The 23007-nt window shown below is 45.0% G+C and overlaps 1 protein-coding gene across 6 annotated transcripts in view; it reads left to right on the top strand.

Moving 5' to 3' along the window:
* Positions 1-235: 235 nt before the first annotated feature.
* Positions 236-23007, top strand: part of LOC109643705 (diacylglycerol kinase beta) — a 63296-nt gene continuing 40524 nt past the window's right edge. Inside the window, exons 1-11 of one of the 6 annotated variants that reach the window (XM_069532884.1) lie at positions 236-623; positions 9811-10220; positions 14366-14442; positions 18828-18848; positions 19277-19427; positions 20764-20826; positions 21144-21410; positions 21504-21656; positions 22138-22187; positions 22500-22574; positions 22843-22962. In XM_069532884.1, the coding sequence (XP_069388985.1) occupies positions 10154-10220; positions 14366-14442; positions 18828-18848; positions 19277-19427; positions 20764-20826; positions 21144-21410; positions 21504-21656; positions 22138-22187; positions 22500-22574; positions 22843-22962 (1044 nt within the window). In that variant the 5' untranslated portion in view covers positions 236-623; positions 9811-10153. The remainder of the gene's footprint in view (positions 624-9810; positions 10221-14365; positions 14443-18827; positions 18849-19276; positions 19428-20763; positions 20827-21143; positions 21411-21503; positions 21657-22137; positions 22188-22499; positions 22575-22842; positions 22963-23007) is intronic. The other 5 variants (XM_069532885.1, XM_069532886.1, XM_069532887.1 and 2 more) reach the window with 5 other exon arrangements.

Below are 23007 nucleotides of genomic sequence, written 5' to 3'. Positions count from 1 at the left end.
GTTCATAGAGCCTTAAAAGTTGAAAGAACTTGTGGGTGGTCGGGGGGTAAACGGCTACTTCCTATGAATAATTTCACGCCTCAGTCACAATTGCTGAAGTTTAGGCAGAAATAAAGATGGAAAATATGAAATCGTTTTTCCCGTTTCACCGACCTGATCTGAACAAACAGACAACAAAGGCGAGATGAGGAGGAAACGAGGAAGAAGAACATGTGCAGCTGTTGTTCAGTGAGTCAGAAAGAGGGAAACGAGCGAGAGAGGAGGCTGAGAGCAGAGAGAGAGAGAGGGAGAGAGAGAGGGAGTGTTAACCATGCGCACATGAGAAGCAGAGAGAGAATTGAGAGGGAGGGCAGCAGAGGGAGAGAGAGGGAGGGAGAGAGAGAGAGAGAGAGAAAGGTTTAATTAATTCAGGGTGGAAGGGAGGGATGTTACCGCCGAGGCTCCAGAGCTGCTGCTGCTGTTGTGCTGCATGAAGTGATCGTCTGAGCGCAGAGGACGACTCGGCTGCTGCTGGGAATCAAACACCAAACCGACCACATCCTGGAGCTCACTGACTCACTCAGCCTGGCTGGGTCTGAACAGGGATGTTCCATGGACTCATGTGTGAGCAGCAGTGCACAGAGGTAGGAAGACTTTCTCCTCCTGTCTCCATTCTCACGTCTCTTCCTCGACGATCAGCATGTTTTCGATCTGTGCTTGTCTCCTTCGTTATTTGCTTTTTGTTTTCCCTCCTTGTTCTCCATCTGATCATTCCCCTTACTTTGGCTTGAATGTGCAAAAAGGGGCTTGAACCTTTTAAAGTTTTTTATTCGAGTGTTTCAATCTGAACCACAGATGCTGATGAGGGTTTTTTATTTTTTACGTTGGTTTTCTCGTCACAACTTGTTTTGTAGTTCAGAGGCTTGAGAATGGATTTAAAAAGGAAAGCACCCGTTGGACACTAAACAATTCAACAAGGCATAAGATCAATACCAGTTAGGTCAGCTGGCTCCTGGGGACATCGGGTTAGGCGTTCTTGCTTTTAAAATATAATTCTTAAGACTAATGACCCGATAATAGACTCGAATATGTTTCACTGGTACAATGACCTTTGTCAGGGAGTTGCAGACCAAGGGTATAAGGATGGACTCTTGTTGCATCAACGTTTTCTCCCAATCAACTAATGATTACGACCCATTTTCCACCAGGATTCTCAAACACAAACAGAACTGACAATTTGTTTTTGATACTTGAGATATTTTTCTTGTCCCGAGAAGAGGAGGTGAGGCGCTGAGAGGTTGAGATGTTTTACATTCTTCATATTTAATTCTCTAATCATTGTTTTTCGAGGATAAGTCTCACGTCTTCATGTTGCTCTTTGAATCCCAGGCTGCCTTTAGCACGAGGCGGCTGACATCTCGTGATCAATCTCCAGTCTGCACGCCTAATTACATCTCATCAAGCAATCAGCAAATGTGATGGTTATTTATTCCTTGACGGCGTCCTCTTGGTCGCCGATAAGCGTGACCGGGATTTCGTCTGCGGCGGCGAGCGGAGGGGACAGAGCTGAGGATAATCAGGAGGAGAGGATCAATGGAGAAAATAAGCGAGAGGAGAGAGAAAGAGAAAGAGAGAGAGGAGGGTGAAGGGAAGAGAATCATTAAGCGGCGCTGGGATATTCAGCTCACGTTTCGAGTCCCGGGAAAGCACATGAGCACCAGTGTGTACAGCATCGCTCTTTGTGACAGTGACATGCGTGTTCATAACATGTTAGTCATGTTGAAATCATGTTAACAGCCCGTGCGAGGGTTCAGCCGGACGAGGGTCAGAGCAGGGCTGTGAGGACGGCGCTGAATAATGATAATGATCTGTTGGTCCATTAGACAGTAGTTTATCAAGAGGATTAAAGAGTGGACATGGATCTGTGTGAGGAGGACGGTCACTCTCGCTTATTCCTCTCGTTTCCGTTCTGACCTGGATACAAAGGACGACCCTGATTATCAGACCCCCCCCCCACCCCCACCCCCTCTTCCAACACCTGCACAGAGCGACGTTCTATCTGATCACGTAAATAAAAACACTGAGAACCACTAACAAACTAAATGATGGAGGAGTTTTCTACATGAATCTTTCATTTCTGAACTAAGAATGTGAGTCATTTTTGTCCCAGACTGGATCGGCAGTGGAGCGCCCCCCACAGGTGAACAGGGGGTGTCACTTCTGCTTTTAATTTGCGGTTTAATAAACTGACAGACTGATGATGTGATACCTCGGCTGCAGAGACACGGTCGTTCTCTGAGCTCACCAAACGTTGCTTGCGTAGTTTTTTTTTTCTATTCAGCTGAATGAAGCGGTTCGAGTTCGATCTGAGTTCAGATTCCATCTGTGACTTTCTGCCGTGCGTTTGATTCAGGACGAGCTGAACCTGCAATAACTTCTTTTACAAACCACACTTAGAAAATATAAACTGCCTCCATGCTGCTCCTGTGGTTTCATCCAAGAGTCTGTGAGCCCCGACTTTCATATTCGACTCAAACCGGCGTCATTTACGAGTGTTGAGGCCAAATGTCGGCTGTTGTCCTCCTCGGAGACACGTTCACATGTGGATAACAACAACATTATTTCCTCGTCCAGTGGAAATGAGTCCATTGTTTCTTCTGTTTTTGCTCCGGTGCTGTTCTCCACCTCCTCCTGCCCCCTGGTGGCTGGTCATAAACCCCGCTTGTTTGACGTCACCGATTGCCAGATGGCGACACCCATACCCAGGAGGCTTTGCCATAATATTTTTAAAGGGGGGAAGAAGTGGAGATGCATCGAGCGTCTTTATGTAGAGTCGCTGGTCAGCACAGACAAACAGTGATGAGTCAAGCGATGACATGAAAATTATCACATTGTCTTTACAGCTGCAAAGTAATTTGTATTTTCCTTTCGGGTTTTATTTCGTTTTCATAAATCTTTGTGACATTTCACAAAAAGACAACATGCAGTTTTTATCATACATCGTTTTCTGATGGATTGATTTATTCTGTGGGAGTAAATCCTGCAGCTGACGTGAACTGTGCAGCAGAAAATCCTGGAAGGTAAAACACAGCTCACGGGAAACTGGAAACTTTAAAAAATAATACGGCCCATAATGCAACTCCATCTCAAAGTGACAGGCTGAAGTTGGACCAATATGTCTTGTGATTAAAGGGCAGTCAGTGGAGTTTGGACAGGCCTGAATATATCGTGCACTCCAGACCTGCTGCAGCGCTTTCGTTTGGCTCAATGACTTTATGTGATTTGTCTTCGGAGCAGTTTTAAGTCTGACTCAGAATATTTATCTGGAGTTTATGGTTCGGACTTTTTTCAACAGTGCAGCATGAGGTCACTAATGAAGGGGAACTGAGAAGGATTCCTGGCATCTGTGCAGAAGATCCTTCGTCCAACTCATTTCTGTTCATTGAAGTCAATCAGTTGTTTTTGTGTTATCATGGGTGAGTAACGTTACGAGAAGCTGCATCGTGGAAAGACTCAAAAGTCAAATGACAAGTTCAACCATCTCGAACATGGAGACCGACAAATATGGATCTTTGTTACCCCGAAACTGATTTAGCAATTCATTTGAAGATGTTGTTATCTCACGTCACCATCTCACTGGATGAATCGTGGTTTCTCTCTGGTGTTGCACTCGCTCGCTCGCCCACATATCAAGTGTCAGAACCAGAGAAGAGAAATTCTAATCCTGTCTTAGCTTTACTGCCTCTGCTCTACAGTTCATCTGTCGTCAGGTTCTCTGAGGGATGAGACGCTGGAGACAGGTTAAACATACGTCACGTTATGGAAGCGTGAATCTGCTAAGAAGAAGGAATGTTTAATAAAAATCCAAATGCTACCCACACCAACAGATAAATTTGTGATGTGGTGTTTATGTGATACGATGTGGAAAATGATTTTCCTTCACTAAGGCTCAGAAATAGTAAAAGAAAGTCCTCAGATAAGAATAAATAATGTTTTTTATCGGCTGATGCAGCAGCTGAAAGAAACCTAGACATTTCTACAGGTCTGCAAATCACTGGGTTCTTCCCCAACCCATCCTGAGTCCTCCCACCACGTTTCTTTGTCCAGTGGTTTTCTGCATCAGTAAATTCTGATGAAAGCACAACTTCCTTGTTGGGAAATGACAAAGAGTGGTTGGGTAACTCAACTCTTCTGTGGAAAAATGGACCCGACGCACATTATTATTTAAAGCAGAGTAGTTTGAAATGTCTGAGGTGAACCTGTCGGTAAAGTTAGTTGCTCAGTTCGCTGCAGGAGAAAGGTCCTGGATCAGTGTGTCCAGGCTCTTGACTCTAAATACAGTGCAATCAGTCGTGTATATCTTTGGCCTTTTCATTCCCCTCTGCATTTTACACAATCCCCCAGTTGCCATGACACCCAGGCCTTCCATAAATACTGGTGGTATTTGTGAGGCTACATCCCCGGTAGGTTAGAACAGGAAGCCAGGGCCCTACGTGAGCCTCGCCTGCAGCCGAGCCGATCGCAGATCGATCCACAGCGTCCTCAGACAGTCTGAGTGTCTGCAGCAGCGCCGAGGTCCGTCTCCGTCTCCTCTCTTATCCTCGACACACCTGCTGTAGACGAATATCTGTGGAACTTCAGTAAATGACTGATGACGCAGATGTGACGTTCCAGCAGAAAAAACAGAAGTGTGGTTTTTGTTCTGGTCATGACTCAGGACTACGGGGGGGTCTCCCCATCGTCAAGCTGCATTTCCCAGATTATGACTTTTTTTGTCCCTGGCAATACTAAAGATACGTGTTTGTGAACTTTTAATGTTTCTTATAGTCGAATAATCACATTCCCGTTTGCAGTTTCGAGCGTAATCAGACTTGACATTCAGACCACTTGATTATCAGCAGTACAGCTGTTCTTGATGTGTATGAGAGGGCAGATACGCGACCGGACTACAATTTTAGAATAATATTTGGTTTCGATTCGGGTTCGGTCATGTTCAGCTATCTGCTAAAAAACAGACGTCAGGTCGGACTAATTGTCTCCTTTTTTTTTTGTCATTATCGTAACCTCATCACCTGCTGGAGACAAATAACAGAACTTCAGGAGATGACTGATGGTGCAGAGGAAGAGGTGATGATCAAGCTGTAAAAACAGAAGTGAAAACTGAGATGATTCACTTTCCTGTGAGGGAATCGCAGAGGAGATCAAATTTTAAAAAACCAAATGGAAACAGTGAGTTGTGATAATGGGGGTGAGAGGTGTAGATAGACCGGGACGAGGAGCAGGAATAGAGTGTGTGTCTCGTCAAGTCCTGACAAGGGATCAGCAGAAGACCTTTTATGGGTAAAGATGAGGCCCAGGCTGCAGCCCCTAAGGTTACACTTCATTCTCTCAAACGATATTAACCAGCGACTTTGTCTTTTGCCGCCTGGGCCCTTTTTGGACAAGACGTTTCCTCTGTTGTCACAGTCACCGCTGATTCCCTCTGTCGGCCCAGAGGAACGTTTATACAGACACGAGTCACCGCCTCTTATTTGTCACTTCTCCCGGTGGCTTTTCTTCATCGTTCAAATACTGTGAGCTTGTTCTTAAACCGCTGCAGAGAATCCGACGGGCCGTTACCGACGCTCATCCGTCTGAGCAAAGTGGAGGAAACCTGTCGTGGGCTTCAGGTGATTTTAAGTGACTCAGAAACCTTTAGGCTTCACAAACCTGAGCTGCCTGATGCACTTATTTTGCAGCCTAATCTAGAATAACATGCAAATCCAAAGGTATGAAGCACGAGGTTGTGCAAGTGCTCAAAGCTTTGATTGTCAGGAAACATGTCTAACATCCTGATATGTGGAAGCTGGACTGTACCAAACACAATTCACAGATGTTTTATATATAACAAATCAAATATCTCTTCTGTAATTAGTGGCTCTATATTATTTTACTTCACGTCCTGAACCAATCCTGACCTTTTTAAACGTTTTAAATAATCAAAGTTCTACCTGCCAGACTGAACGGTTGTTTGATTCATGAACGTTATATTCCACATGTTAAAGCTCAGCCACTGTTTGATCCAGATGCAGATGAACGCTTCACTTTCCTGTCAAACATATTTACATTTAAGTTTGTTTTATCCATTTAAAGCAGCAACTGACCTCCAGGTGATAAAACTCTCAAACCGATGCGATCTGCAGGATCTCACTACATAACGCAGGTGCAGACTGGAGCTTGATTTTTTTTTAGTTTTTCCAGAGTTGCTCTGTGAGCCACCGACCCAGTTATGGCAGCGACGTCTATATTTAGCCCGTGCTTGGATCATGAAGATTATCTGAGTGTTGTAAATGACTGATGTTTGACACAGAAAAGCTGCAGTCGGTATCCATTTAATCATATGGTCACACAGTGCTACGACTTCCTGCAGGAGACAGTTCCCGGAGTGTGTGTGTGTGTGTGTGTGTGTGTGTGTGTGTTTGGAGCTCGGTTGCTGCTATCAGAGCCTCGACACACTCTTCCTGCAGCGACCGTCTGCCCGACCCAGGGGAACGTCAGTTAGAGGCTCCTGCAGGACTCGTGGATCAGTCGTCTGCGTCGCTCCCCTGTGAATATGCAGTAATTATGTCAGAGCTCCTGCTTCTGTTTCCCTCCTCTCCACTGTCATCACTGTAATCACCATCAGTATCCTAATTTGGCCGTGCCGCTCTCTCTCCACATGCTTCACGTCTCAGGACAGCGCTCGGTGGTGGATGTGCACACACGGCAGCAGGAGTGGAGTGTTTCCCTCCATCTTAGGTTCAGTCGGATGAATTTTGAGGAGATTAAAATGTCTTGTGTTTCATTTGTCGCATGTTCCAGCTGTTTTCAATCTACCTGACAAGGTCATGTTGTGTTATTTGTCCGACTCGTGCGCAAATTGCAAAACACTGTAACGTCACCCACAGAGTCCTTCTTCGCAAACCCGCACCTGCAAAGCTCCGAACCCATAACCCGCTGTCATCTTCAATTAATGTCTCGACCGGTTAACTTAAGACCTGAGCCTATCTTCGTACACACTCACACCAAATGTGACCTGAGCTCCTGCAGCTGTCGGTGAGTTTCCTCAGGAATGACTTCTTCATCTTTATGTGATCATGTCGACGTACGGGCTCGTTCTGTTGGTACTGATAGCAGAGGTGAAGGTCAAAGGTGATGTCACACTGTAGTTCTCCCCTGCAGCCCTTTAATTTTTACCTGTGTGTACACATATATATATATATATATATATATATATATGTATCCTTTACACGACTGTACCTGTGACTCTTAACACACACAGTGCTTTATGTTCTATTTGACACTAAATAATAATTATTATTTACAAACTAAAATCAAATGTCTTGAAGAAGATTTGAGAGATTGAGACATAAACTTTTTCAGAAAATGTTTGCTGACGTTATAAAGTCAGAAGTGGAATCATTGTCTCATAGAATTCTATAGAAACAACCAGTGGAGTCGCCCCCTGCTGGTCATTAAAGAGAAAACAGGTTCACTTTCTGAACCCGGAGTCTACGATCGTTTTCTTCTGTTCACGTTGAAGGATTTAGATTTTGAATAAATGTGTAGAATAGATGTAGAAGCTGCACTAGCACATGTTGCACAATAGCTTTCAAACATAACCTGTTTCCTTTTTCTTTATTACAGCGTTTTATGAATGAATCGGTTATCTGGTTTCTTTCCACTGAAACAGACGAAGTGCTGTAATGAACATAATGTTGTGGAGGTGTCTCTTTCTTTTCAACACTGAGGCTCGGTGAGTCACTGACGCTTGTTGAAACCACAGCACCGAGGCGACAGACTCACACAGCCGACTGTTCTTTTGCTCAATTTCCACTCACTTATTATTGAGTCATCACTCGCAGCAGAGACGCTGTAAAGGAATGCTGTGATGTGTCGGGATGCGGAGGGATGTTCACGCCGCTGATGTCACAGATACTGAAAAGTGTGTTTTCATCCAGATGTTTCTTCACGTTTCACACGCGTGTGCACAGAAAATCCTGAGAGGAAACATGAATCTTTGAATGTAAACAAGTGAATAATTCAGTTTCTGAATTTTGTGTTTGGCAGAAATTATCAGTTTATGGCCAATTTACATTTAATGTGTATAATGTTGATATTTCCGGTTGATGAGTCAGTCTAAAGAATGAAAACCACCATGTTTTTACCCTAAATGTCCTCACTGCTGCTGAGAGTAAATGATACAGACTCCAAATCAGTTTAACATCCGAATGAAATCAAAGCAGCTTCTATATGATGAAGATTCAACGATGGTTCGGTGCAGTTTGTGGTAAAAGCAGACAAACTGAGGACAGGTGCTCAGCACTGGTGCATGTAGGGAAGTTACATCTGTTCATAGTTACCGTGGTGATGTCTCTCCCCCTCTCCGTCCATCTCTGTCATGGTGCTTCACTCCAGTGACGTCATAGTTGCCAGGCAACCTCACGAGCAAAACAGAATCCCTCTCCGCTCTGAAGGGGGGGGGGGTACACTTGATTGGCACGTGCCTCTCTCACAGTAAATACATTTACATCTCCCCCTGGGTTCGTTGTGAGCGAGTGAAGCAGCATCAGTGAGTCCTGTAGTCCAGGAGTGAGTCATGTAGTCCAGGGGGGAGTCATGTAGTCCAGGGGGGGAGTCATGTAGTCCAGGGGGGAGTCCTGTAGTCCAGGGGGGAGTCCTGTAGTCCAGGGGGGGAGTCATGTAGTCCAGGGGGGGAGTCATGTAGTCCAGGGGGGAGTCATGTAGTCCAGGGGGGAGTCCTGTAGTCCAGGGGGGGAGTCATGTAGTCCAGGGGGGGAGTCATGTAGTCCAGGGGGGGAGTCATGTAGTCCAGGGGGGAGTCATGTAGTCCAGGGGGGAGTCATGTAGTCCAGGGGGGAGTCCTGTAGTCCAGAAATTCCCCAGTCTGATTCCTATTTAACAATTTGAAAGTCATTATTTGCCCTTTTAGTTTCGACAGAATAACCACAACAACAACAACAACAAGAAAAAATAACTTAATAAAAAAACTTTTTATCCAAAGGGAAAAATCCCAGAGACCGAAACGTTACGACTCCTGAAGTAAAAAGCATCCGAACAGTTTATTTTGATTCCGGCTGATTCGCATGTGAAGCAGAATCACGAGTGTGAAGCAGAATCACGAGTGTGAAGCTTTGAAGAACAAATGAAAACAGCGTTTTTCAGCGTATGTCTTTAGGAGCAGAGCCGTTTCTAAAAATAAGCCGTTGTTATTCCCTCGGTGAATCGGAGTTAGTCGCCCATGCTTTTATCTTTTCTCTCCTGGAGTATGTGTGTGCTGTGGCTTCTCATCTCAGCTTCACACAAACACAAACCTTCCTTATTTACACCAGAACAACACGGACGTGTCGCTGTTAGAACAGAAACAGAAGAGCTGCATGTGGGACATTTCAGAAAAGCGCATCACGGTAATTATCCGAAATCAGAAAATAAAAAAAAGTCCAATATGTTGTAGCAGATGTTCTCCATCATTTTAATATATTATGATATATTTTCCACTCACTTTCATCTGCGTAGCTTCAGTTTTAAAGAGCCTGTCGCCTGTGGAATTTAAATGTGACATAAATAAAGGAATAATAATATAAATACAGACTGAAACATGACAGCTCCTCCACCTGCTCCCTGCTCCCTGTCTTTTTCAATGACTTCATGAAGTCACAGAGTTTTCACCGGGGGCTGTTGATATAAACCTTTTCATCCATTTTAAATTGTTGACATTGTGAGAAAGGATGACGAAGATCACTTTCATTTATACTCTGCTGTTCTCTCTCTCCTCTTCTCCTCCCTCTTCAGGTCAGCGGAGAAGAAACCTTCTAACCTCCGAGTCATGAGGAGTCGTTCCTTACAGTGACGGGCCGTCGTCTTTCGAAATCAGACGTATATCTACAAAAATATCAATATCTGGAATATTTGGATAATCTCAGTAATATCCAGGACCTGAGCCGGGACCAGGTTTCCTCCTCCGCCTCTTCTCACGGGGCCTCAGTTACTTCAACTCGAGGCCGAGATGACGTCCCACAACCTCTTGGCCTCAGTCCCATTGCACAGCTTGACCCAGGGATAACCGTCAGCTCCCCCCGGCAGCACTCGAGGCCCCTGACACAGAGCCCTGCACAGGCCCCTGGCTTCAGGCAGCATGGGAGACGGGAGCTGGGTGTGTCTGAGCCCAGCGGAGTTCAACCAGCTGCAGCAGTACAGCGAGTGTGAGTACCCACGGGCTCGATGGAGGGTCTCCACGTGTACCTGGGTTGTCTGTGCACAGTATGGATGTCTGCATACGATGCTGCTCTTCGTTTGCACAACCAAATAATGTGGCGTTCACGCCGGAGGGTACAGGCTCTATGCAAAGTTTTACCGGAGACGTGATGTTCGTGTTTCTGTCTTCGAGTGTGTTTTAAAGGTTTCGTTCAGGCTGTAAAAGTTAAAAAAGCTCCAGGTCTTTGGTAAAAGAAGTTTCTCTGAAACACACCTCACCTGTAAACCCACATTTGCATCATGCACGTTAATCTGGCACGTTCACGATCTCGAAACGATTTAAAAGAAGATGTTTGAAGCACAAATTTTAATAATGAATTATACATGTTCTACGTTTAACTCTCTGGAACCCAGGTTCATCAATGTTTAACTTTAACTCGTGTCTGTTGTCGTGGATGATGAATTGAGCGTCGCTGTCTCACACGAACGAGTCTCGGTCATGAAGAAACCGTTATATTTATAGACCTGTGTGGATTAAAGCCACACAGGTCAGATTGTCTGGTGGAATGGAACCGTCACTGACCAGAGGGGAGACTCCGACTACTGACCTCTCGTGTGAGAAAACAGCAGGAGAATGTCCGGAAATTCACCCAAACACGTGACGGACGTCAGAACTGGAAGAATCCAAAATATCTGAGCATGAAGAGGAGGAGCCATACATGCAGGAGACGTCAGCTTGGAAAGACGAGGAGATTCTTTGGGGACGCTGGAGCCGAATTATTTTGATGTGTTATCTTTTCTGAAGTTCAGTCCTCTTCGGCGTTCACCTTCAGTCCTCTCACGAGTCCTTCAGACACAATTAAGCAACAATTGAATTAACTCTCCGGGTCTTTGACTTTGAAAGAAGCTGTTTACGAAGAGGACAGAGGTGCTTCAATGAAAAATAACTTTTAAACGCTCTATGTTCCGTCCGAGTGGCTCCAGTCTGTGACTCCAGCATCACACGGCTGTGAGTTATAGTTTTTCATTTTTACCTGAGGCCAAATCCAAAAATCCATGATCTCCACGACCTGATCATTAGCACACGTCTCTTCTTCACCGTCAGCGAAGGAGAGGAAGAGCAGCTCGAGAGGGAACTTAGTGTTGATGGCGCCTGCGGCAAATATTTCCTAACTCTGCTCACACACGGACATTTATCAGATTATTTTAAATCCTGCATTTTAGCATTAATGATCCATACGGGTACAGCTGATTTATCTGCTGTTATAATGTGAAGATATATTTCAGAGCATTTACATAATTTCACTATACTGTAATTTATTATCTACACAGCCGACACAGATGTTAACAAATGAACCAACACTTATATCCACTCACAATGTCATTAAATGTCTTATTCTGCTTGTAAACTATCAACAGACACAATTAAATATTAAATATTCTCCATTAATCCTGACGTCAGGTAACTAATATGAATAATTAATCAACACCCTAATAATTAACTCAGTGGTCCTTTGACGTGTCGGTAAACTTTACCATGTCACATCAATTAGGCTCATATTTTTTATTTTTAGAGGATGAACTGATTTGATTGTTGTGGTCAAAGGTCAAAGGTGAACACGTTGTCTTAAGATTGACCGGAGACGATAATTTAGCATCAGGCACAAACATTCATTTAGATTTCACAGATGAACTGATTGACTGCTCTGGTGGGCGAAGGTGTGCAACCACAGGACAGCGATTGTAGTTTATAACGCTCTTGTTATTTATTTGCCGTAAGGAGGTGTCTGCGTGTGGTTTCCTGCAGCCACTGACACGTCAGGTGACACCACATCACTCAGAGGAGACGACACAGAAACGCTCGCTGCTGCTGCTGCTGCTGCTGCTGCTGCTGCTGTGGTCCAGTGGCATTTTTAGTTTATGAGTCAGGCTCCTCTGGAGAGGGACTGTAATCGAAACATGACAAATGTGCTCGCTGGGAAGATCCCTGCTGCCGGGAAGGTCTCATTTTCAGCCCCGGTGAGGAGGGGATGTGTATCAGCAGCCGATCAATCAAGGTCTTAATGAAGGACACCGTCTCTCTGTGGAGGGAACAGACACGATCAGGCTGAACGGGCAGTGTCCTTAATAAACCATGTGATCCAACAGAACTGAAATAGTTCGTTCACTAATCAATCACTTCCTTGATTAATCACATTTTGGAAAAACATTTACCGGTTGCAGCCGCTCAGTTTTCAGGATGTGGATATGAAGTGAGCGAGCTCTGGACTCTGGGAAGATGATGAAATAATCAATTAATTAACGGAACGCAATCAGCAGAAAAACTGAGAATGATCGTTAGTCGTGATCAGTCAGAGCTAAAACAATTCAACTGAAATGAATGAATATATTTTTTATAATTGTTGACTGAATTAAGTTTGTATTGATGAGATGATTTGATTAGTTAATCAGTTGAAAAATACCTTATTTTATTATTTTATTATTTCATTATTTCATTATTTGTCTGCAGACATTTTTTCTAAAAGCTTAGAAAGTTTAGAAAAATCTTTATTTTCCTTTTTTTGGATTGTAAATGAAACACATCTTTGAATTTTGTAAAAAATTGACAATGACATGTTGATTGTTGCTGCATGAACTAAATAACTTTCAAACAGAGACGTCTTCCTGGAAAATAAATAGATTAATGATTAATCAATGAAATGATCAGATGAGTAAAACATTATAAAGTTAAAAAATAATCTTCAGTGGAAACAGTTAAAGTTCTTGAACTGAATGAAGCTGCATCGACCGACTGAGACAAAGTCATTTGTTGATTATTTTCGTTCACGTGGTTTAATTGATCACAGTTGATTGATCAGAACTTTAACGTGTAAATAAAAACCACTGCGTCGGTCTCTAATGCTTCAACGAGACTTTTCACCGGATGTTCTCTGATCACGTTTTTCTTCTCGCCGGAGATTACACACTATCTGTCTCTGTCTGTCCCTCTGTCCCCCTCTGTCTCCCTCTCTCTCTCCGTGGACATGATGCAGGACAGAAATAGAAAAAGCTTTACAGGCTGCAAAGCTGCTGAGCACTTGAAATAATGAGGCGTCGTCTGCAGTTCATTATGACGCGACGGTGAAACCAGGTCTGTGTGTGTGTGTGTGTGGTGGTCAGGGGCGTCGCAACAGAGTCGGGCCGTGGGCCCTGAGTTGAGATGGGGCCCCCCGAGAACTGCTGGTTAATATGAAGCAGCAACAAATTTGTGAGAAATCCCAGTTTGGTTGAATGTGTGTGTCTGTCCCCTGTAGTTGTGAAAGTGGGACAGGGACATTACATCTGTGTGTGTAAGAGGATCCGAAAGTTTTCTGAAACCTCGTGTTTTACAACACGCGTGGCGTTTAAATGTCTTTTCTGGTTTGAGGCCGACGTTATTATTATTATTTCCCTGTCAAAAGAAAATGTGCCAGTGTCAAAGCAGACATGTCAATCAACCTGGAAACTGTGACAAAACGCTGAGGGACGTTTCGAGAGCGAAAGTGGCCACGCCTCCTGCAGCCTGAGGCTCCACCCACAGATTTCATACAGGAAGCGATCTGTTTCCTGGTTGTGTTTCCTGGGGGCCACACGGTGGAGGCCTCATCCTTTTAGGTTTATTTACATGAACGCGTGTGAGATTTATCATTTATACTTTAGTTCTTACTTCAGATGTTTGATACGCTGATATTTCTTCATTTTGTCAGAAATCATTGCAAACTGCTTAGAATTCAAAGAATGGATTGAAAACACCGAGTCCGCTCTCGTCTGTCTTCATCGAGCTGCTCGTCCCTGGAGCCAGAATATTGACCCTCTATTGCATCATGTTGCCAAACAAGCAACAATTCATCTAACTCGTGTGCGAGGCCGCAATAAAAACCAGATGATTTGGTGTTTGGTTTTGAAAAGAAGATCTTTGACTTTACTGAAAAATACACAATACTTATGACAGTTTGAACGGTTCTTTTATGTAATTTTACTTGTGTGACTTTGTTTTAAGAAGTGAATTTATAAATCAAGATGTTATCATTTATCGTGGTGATTAAAAAGTAAAAAGATTTCTTTGCGAGGTTTTTTAATAAATCTGTGAAATGCGTAAATGTTGTAATTGAAATAATTGTTTTCTTGTTTTCAGACTCCACCAAGAAGCTGAAGGACGTGCTGGACGAGTTTCACGGAGACGGCGTTCTTTCCAAGTACAACCCAGAGCACGTGAGTGTGCACGACACCTCGTCATCCTTCATCTCCTTCATCACACTCTGGTCGATGTTCTCTCTCTCACTCTCGCTCTCGCTCTCGCTCGCTCTCTCACTCCGACACAACCTGCACATGACGGTGTCACTCGCTCTGATTCAGTGCAGCATCAATCACGGGACTGCTGAGTCATGGCTCTGATTTTAGATAAAGGCCTGTGATGGAGACGCATCAACCGAGGCAGCTGACGTCAGCGGATCAACGCTCAGCTGTTCTGCTCGCACACAAGTTTCAGTTGTTTTTACACTTTACACTCTGTCCCAGACATCGTGGGGAACATTCACGGATGAAGATGAACAACTACAATTTCAATTTTGTGAAGTTCTACTTCGGTGTGTTCAGGTGCTTTGACGTCAGAGAAACACGGACGCTGCAAACAAAACGTGTCGTATTAGTATGTTAAGAGCATTTAGACACTCGGACACGTCAGAGAGCAAAGAGAAGGATCAGAGACATAATTTAAAAGTTTTTAACAACAGGTGACTGAATGTTGTGTTTGAAATTTAAATCTAAACCCTAACTTCAACCCTTCTCATTCTCACACTCACACACTGTGTGTATTTGAACTTCCTGACTTCTTCGCCTGCGATCACAAGACAACCCTCTGAGGTGATAAACGAGGGGAGGACGTGTTTGTTCTCGGAGCCACTAAATTTCCCTCGGGATCAGTAAAGTGTTTTGTCTCTCAGTTTATCTGAGGCCTCGGATTCTGTCGGAATCCTGTGAAGCTGTGAATGATGAAGTAAAATCATCTGAATCACAGATCCTGTATCAGTTTGTTTCACGTGACGACCTCGCTGATTAAATACGTGACCTCTGACCTTTTACTTCAGGTTCCTGCAGAGTTCATGACTGAAGAATAGTTTGTTGAGACGTTTGTGAGTAAATTTTACATGAAGATGATGCAGAAAAACATCCAGTCGAATCATATACGAAGGAAATGTTGTTTTTTAACTTTGCAGAACTTTTACATTCACTGAAAAACGATGAGGAAAGAAACACTGAAATATTTTCATACGTCTCCTTTAAAATTCATCTTAATGAGATTTTCAGTTTTATTATAAAATGTGTTAGAACATTTATTCTGGTTGTGATGGAAATAAACCGTTATTACATTTTTACCACTTCTACTGGAAATATTCCTGCAGATCCTGTTAAATGTTGATAAAATGAATAAATTCAAATATTTAAAATTTTACTTTTCAGTTTTTTAGCTCAGTTTTAATTCACTTCAAGACGTATTTTCACCCTCAGATCATTAGAACTTTGGCTGTGAACTCCATGAGCACAAGCAAAATCCATGAGCTGCTGCTGCTCGACTGTTGGGCCTTGGTTGACGTTTGAGCTCTACTAGTTTTCATCTCCAGTATTAATAATAATACTAATAATAATAATAATCTGTATTTATATAGCACCTTTCAAAAAACAGTTATATTTTACTTTATAACTTAAAAATGAAAACTTGAAGGCAAACAATAGGAGACTCTTACAGAGAGATTTAAATAAAAGTACAATATAATAAAATATAAAGTCATATAAAGTATTAGGAGAAATGAGTTTGTTACGTAATGTTTCTGTAGGATAACCTCACATTCATTAAATATGTAGGACGATGTAATTGAAGACTGTCTCTCTCTTTTTATCTCTGCCGTCTTCACATCTACGTCTTCTCTTCTTCCTCCCCTCTCGTCCTCCTCCTCCTCCTCCTCTTCCTCCGCTCTTCATTATCACCTCTTTGCCGTTAGCGTCTCCTCGCGTCACGGCTAACAGCCCGGCTGGACATTTGGCGCCACAGAATTAACGTTCATGTGCTTCCTGAGACCACACTGTCTGTTGGCGCCACGATGACCACCACAGCCCAGCTCACATTTATCAATGTGTGTGTGTGTGTGTGAGTGAGTGCTAATGACTCGACGCTCCATTGTGCTGCGGTGGAATCTACTCAGACTGAAAAAGACTCTGACCTCATGTCCTGCTCCGCTCTGAGCTTGAATTCATCTTATTCGAAGCCAAAGTGCAGCGCTGCCTCGTCTGAGGAGACGTTGACAAGACGTCTCAGGACAAAAGATGAGAAAAGAGAACAAGCCGCCGACACTTTGAGCCGTCGGCAGCGTTGGGTTTCCTCCTCTGAACAGGTTGATGAGTGACGGAGAACAGAGGCTGTGCCTTGCTCCCACAGAGTTTCCCTTCACCCAGAGTTCATTATTACATATTATTTAGCTTCACATAAAAACGTATTCCTTCACAAGTAGCAGAGCACGAGTTTGTTTCTCTAGCCCCTAAAACGGAGACTCTGGGAAACACTGTTGTCCTCATTGTAGTTTTGTGTTTCTACTCTGGCCAGGTGAAGGACTCCAGTTCTGCTCCCTGATTGGTTCTTGTAGGTTTACCACTCACTGAGCAGCGTTGTCACACTTCCTGTTCCAGTTCCACCTCGTGGTACGAAAAAAAACCCCAAATCCCTGCTCTTACTTTTCGCTCACTTTTTCTCGTCGACGATCCGCTTCTCGTTTATGACCAGTGTGTGCGGAGGGTCATGTGACGTGTTTCAAGTATGTTAGTATGGAGGTTATTACTGATACGGAGCTAGAACTCTCATCTGGTAGATTGTTTTCATCATAAAATAGCATTTTAATTCTAATCGATGTCACTTTCTGTTTCCTGAAACATGTTTTAAAACTGATCTGTGTTTAACCCCCCCCCCTCCCCCCACAGTTCTACCTTTCTAATGCCAAAAGAAAGTAAATCAAATTCTTCTGGCAGCTGCCGACAAATATGAATAATAATAATAATGATAATAATAAAAAACAGATGAAAGGAACCATGTAGACGTGTCATGGCCGCCCGTGGGAGATGTTTACAGACTGGCAGCCTTGAATGTGAGCCGGCTCTCTGGGAATATAACCGTCAGCTACACTCTGGGGGAAACGTGTTTTCTGAAGGAGAGAAGAGAATTTCCACAAATGCATTTGGGGAGTGTGGTTTCAGCAAATTCAAGGCAATACATCAGACTGTGGAACGCATTCTATCATTCGGTCCATTTGCAGAGTGTGTTTTCTGTGGCGATGTGCACATCGGTGTGTGTGTGTGTGTGTGTGTGTGTGAACCTGCCGTGCACAGCAAATTAAAGCCTTGTGGTTTGTTTGTCCTAATAAGGAGAGAGATGGTGATGAGTGATGGTCTCTCAGGTTTGTGAGCTGAGCGAGGATCCTCATCATGCCGGTCTGTGATGGACGTCACTCACTGCGGCTCCTCTGCTCCGTATAAGAAGCATATTTCCTCAATGTCCTGACGGGATCGGCTTCACTCTCCTGCTTCGGTCTGAGGATGAGGGTTTATTTAGGTTAGAGCAGCTTTAATAAGTTTTCTTTCCTGCTCAACCTCATCTGTTTAAATCACCGCTATGAAACAGCGCCCTCTGCAGCCACACGTGGGGATTCATTCTGCTGGAGCGTCGAGAATAGTTTAAAAGTTTCCTGCTGAACATTTGGAGATAAAACTGATCTACAGTTAAAATTACTCTTGAGTGAGTGAACCATCAAACTTTCATCCAAGCTGATGAGGTGCTGATGTATGAGATAAATATCAGCTCACGTTCCAAAACTTGGAAACTTGCTTTGAAAAGTTTGAAATCTTAAACTCCAATAAATGTTTTGCATGATTAAAAGTTTTGAGGACTTTTATAACGTTTCGATTTGCTGAACTTTTCCTTCCTCTAATCTGCAGCTCTCGTTTCTCCTGCACTTTTTCAGACTTTCACATTCGTCACCAACCTTCAGGTCCATCACTTTGTTTGATTGGATTTTTTTGCAGCGTTGTTCCTCTGAGCTGAAACTCTGAAAACTCTGAGATCCTGGAGGCCGGGGCGTTTGCTCCGCAACCTCTGCAGGAGTTCAGTCATGTGACTGATTCCTCCGAGTGGAAAACGAGTTGATGTGTAGTCTGTCTGACAGAAGCAGGTCACAAGGTCACGGTGGTCACTCTGACGAGCAGATGGTGCTGAGAGGACGTCCTGGATTCTGGAGGTGTTAGAGAATAAAAACCACAAATGGGCTCTAGTCTAGAACCCCCCCCCCCAAACCCATCCCTCCGACCCTCAAAGGATAAACGATAAAGATGATGGATGGATTGAGAAGAGACGAAGAGATGAGATTCACGTGTTCAGTTCCTGCATCAACCAAAACCTAAATATCATCTCATCAAACCACAGAAAACTGTTGTATTCTCCGACAAAGACGGTAACCCCTTCTCTTCTTCTACCCACTTCTCCCTCGCTCTTTCCTTCCTTCCTTCTTTCCTCTTCCTTCCTTCCGCTCCTCTTCATCGTTCCAACTGTTTAACAGAAGCAAGACGTTCTCAGCCAAGTAAGCCTCCGCCCGGCGGCTCTGCATGCTGTGTGGTGTCTGTGTCGGCAGACTGCATGCACATCCTGTCCACTAACATGACATAACCCCGTCTTATCCGCCACAGATGGTCCAACGCCCTGAGGGGACAGGGCTCATGGGTGGGGGGGGGGGGGGTCCTGCGTCCAGTGCTCTTATATGCACCCACCACATGGCTGTGTGAGGGGCGGTGGGGGGGGGCTGATGGAGGTAAATGGAGGTTTTAACCTGGACGCAGCCTCCATCTTCTTCATTTGGTTCCTGGTGCAGGGGAGCTGTGTCATGTGACTTTCAGGTTTTCATTTCAGCGCAGATCAATGTCATCACACATTCGTCCGTCGTGATAAACTCACCGTGCATCAGTAGTTCATCTGTTGACCTCTCTCCTCTCCTGCGTTTCTCCCACACAGCCCATCGACTATGACGGCTTCCAGCTCTTCATGGCCACTTACCTGGAGAACGACATCCCAGAGGAGCTGTGTCAGCACCTCTTCACCTCCTTCAAGAGCAAGACGGGAGGCTGCTCCCCAGACCCGTCCCGAGCCGGGACCAGCTTACTGGGTAGGCCGCTTGTTTTTATTAAGACTTGTTTCATTCCTGCTGCAGCACCAGAATGATCCAGAGACTCAGGAATCTCCTCAGGTGTTTAAAGACGTTTCTGATTCTGATCCTTGTGATCTTCCATCGAGAAGTTCTTTATTTCATGGGTCCTGTCTTTTTTCCCTGCGTGTGTCATCACCAGGGAATTAGTGTGAGATCCCAAATAATCTCTTCACATTGAGTTTATACTGATTTCACACTGACCGCAGCAGAAGACAGAGATGTGTGGCGGTGGCGGCGGTGGCGGCTCCGGCGGCGTTGTTGTAGGTCGTCTCCTGCACCGTGCCCTGAGTGCAGGGTGTAAACTGAGCGAGTGATGCGTGGGCCTCTGGCACCAGACTCCGCTCCGCACCACAGAGCAGCTGAGCAGACAGATGGACGACTGAATTAGAAAATACTTTTCTGCGAAAAGGCCACAAGAAAGAGCGTCCGGATGTGAGCGACAGCATGGAACTCTGGGTAGCAGCATTTTGTCAGAGGTAGCGTCCAGGTTTGACCTCAGTGCTGCCAGATGTGAAATGGTAAAAAAAACAAACGTAGTTTATGCCAAATATTAATGTTTTTTTCAGGAAATTAGTCACATTCAGGAGAAAAATACATAAACATTAAAGTTTTTATTTAAAAATGACCACATCAATCATTTACCTACGACAATAACCATCAGTCTATCACGGTGGGCTGATTCATTTTCCATCAATTGGTTGAGTTTTGATTGATTCAGTCAGTTTTTCAGGATATCTGACGCTGCGTCTTTCTGTCCCGATGTCAAGTTACGTGATCTTTGTTCAAAATGAATAAAAGATGTTCTCATGTGGAACATCAGCCGGTTCCTCTGATCTCATCATGTCGACCTTACAAACATCTGAGCAACCTCATCTCATCAATCCTGCAGATGAAATAAATCGAGACACTTGAACGCAAACAAATCCACTTTAAAAACACTTCCAGTGACGCTGAGCGTAGAGCTGCACTGCCACCTGGTGACGATCCTGAATAATGCGACACAGCCAGACTGCAGAGATCCTGCAGTGACGGTTTTCTACTGTGAAGACGCTGAGACTGAATGTTTCACCCTGGCGACGTCCTGCTCTGACGTAATCTCTGTCCTGTAACACTCTGTATGATAGAGGCCTGTGTTGTGTTCATTGATATCAAGGCAAACATCAAAAACAGGGTTGAACCTGTAGACCTCCCGTAAGAGGAGCAGATGATTCTTTCTTCACTGATGTTCACGTCTTTCTTCCTGCGTCTTGCTGCCGTCTCCTTCTGTTTCCCCTGAAACCCCGTGTGACCCCAGAGGCTTGTTCCATTGACGCAGGCATCTCTATTCAGACCGAAGTGGCCTGTGCCCCCATCACAGGTATCGTCAGGGTCATGTTCGTCCTAATGGGACCAGATCCCCGCTGGCTGTGACCTCCTGCTCCGCTGGTGCTTGTTGTGCTCTTGTTGTGTTGTTGTGGTTCAGTGGACAAACGGTGACTTGATGCTTTGTGAATATTTGTTTTTTATTTGAGCATCCCTCTATGCTTCCTGGGTGTTTTGGTATTTGGGTTCTTGTTGTTGTGAACATTTCTCTCTTCGTCCTGCTCTGTTCTTCCACTAATGTCTTCTTCTTTTCTCTCTTTCCTCCATTATTCTATCCGCTCCCTCTGTTTCGGTCCCGGCGTCCCCCGACAGGTATGAACGGGAAAAGCATCCTGTCCGCAATGGGCCGCTACACTCCCGAGCACTCCGGCGTGGTGAGCACAGCCGGCTCTGGAGCCACCACCTCCCCGTGTTCATCCCGCTCCTCCTCGCAGCGTTCAGGGACGGGGGGCCACACGCCCGGGGGCCCCCACCGATCTCCCTGCAGCCACGTCAAAACCTCAGAGGGCAGCAGCAGCAACGTCCTGACCCCCAACGCTGGACCCGCCAGGTCGCCAGTGTCCCCCAAACTATCACCAGGTCTGATATCTCACAAACAAACTGGAAATGAGAATATAACCTTTGTATAATGAGCGTGTTCATCCCTGAACACTCTGTGTCGTCCACCAACAGAGAGGAGCCACTCTGAGAAGCATCTGTCTCTGCGGAGGAGCCCCTCGCCCCAGACAGGCTCGACCCTGCCGTCGCCTCAGGTGGTCTTTCTCAAGGATATCGTCTGCTACCTGTCCCTGCTGGAGAGGGGGACGCCCGAGGACAAGCTGGAGTGTGAGTGAAGGGGGACGGAGGATGTAGGGCGGAGGGTCGGCTCCCCTCAGAGGGGGCGTGGGATGGGAGCAGCTGTCGTTTTGCAATGTGTGTTTACGCTCAGGCCTCTTTAGTGCAGCTCCCAGGGACACGTCGCTCAGGGTGACAGCAGGAGGAGTAAGGCTGCTCCATCCTGCTCCTCCTCCCCCAGGGCCTCAGATACGCCCGTTGCACCTCCCACACCGGGCAGGTCAGTGACATGCTCAAGCCCTGCTGCACCCGGTTGACTTCTTTAGTGTCGGTCTATATCAGCACGCACCGACGAGGCTAATCTCTGCTAACTGATCCCCATGCAGAGGTACAGAAGTAGCTCGCTCCACTTGTTTAACCCTGAGGCCGTCTGGAGAGAGTCCAAGAGCAAATGTTACAGCTCCAGAGAGCCGCTAATTATCTGACGGAATCTGAGTCATCATGGGATCTCTGTTCTCCCGTTTCCCTCTAGTCATGTTCCGGCTGTACGACACAGACGGCAACGGGCTCCTGGACAGCTCGGTGAGTGGTCGCTCTGTTTTCACCTCTCTGCGTTTCTTCTGTCCCTTTGCACAAAGTGCGTCTCAGCGGTGGTGTGTACATGAGGTCACCTGTAATGGTTCTGTTATGTCATGTGCTGAAGTGATCACACATAAGCAGTCAGTCAGGGAACAACACACGAGCTCTGTTACACTTCAAACTTCACTTTTCTGACCCCGACTTTAACTCGGAGCATTTTGTTCCCGTCACAGTCAGGAGACGTTTCACTTCTCTCACCTCTGTCGTGTTTAAAATGTAATGAAGTTCAGTTTTTCATCTTCTCTCTTTTTGTAGGAGTTGGATCGCATCATCAATCAGATGGTGCACGTGGCAGAATATCTGGAGTGGGATTCTACGGAGCTGCGGCCGGTGAGCGAACAGACACACACACACACACACTCAGAGTCTGATGAATAACTCAGACACCTGCTCTCTGTGGAGCTGCTGCCAAGAGCTTTTCTTTTTTCTTTATTCACCAAAATCTACAACTGCATCAAAAGAAATTAGAAATTAAAACAGTGTTGTTGCACGTTTCGTTGTTTCTTTCACCTGGTGAACTCTGGTTTTCTTTTTTTGTTGTTGAATTTACAATAAAAGCTGTCATTGACACAGACTCTGACTTTTTCTGTCACTTTAGATTCTGAAGGAGATGATGGAAGAAATCGACTACGACCGAGACGGGACAGTGACGCTGGAGGAGTGGATCAGAGGAGGCCTCACAACCATCCCTTTACTGGTCCTGCTGGGCATGGACACGGTACACATCTGTGTGTGTGTGTGTGTGTGTTTTATATTGAAGTTG

This window comes from Paralichthys olivaceus, chromosome 10 (assembly GCF_024713975.1).
Source record: "Paralichthys olivaceus isolate ysfri-2021 chromosome 10, ASM2471397v2, whole genome shotgun sequence".
NCBI classification, from domain to species: domain Eukaryota; kingdom Metazoa; phylum Chordata; class Actinopteri; order Pleuronectiformes; family Paralichthyidae; genus Paralichthys; species Paralichthys olivaceus.
This window is presented reverse-complemented; position numbering and strand designations above follow the sequence as displayed.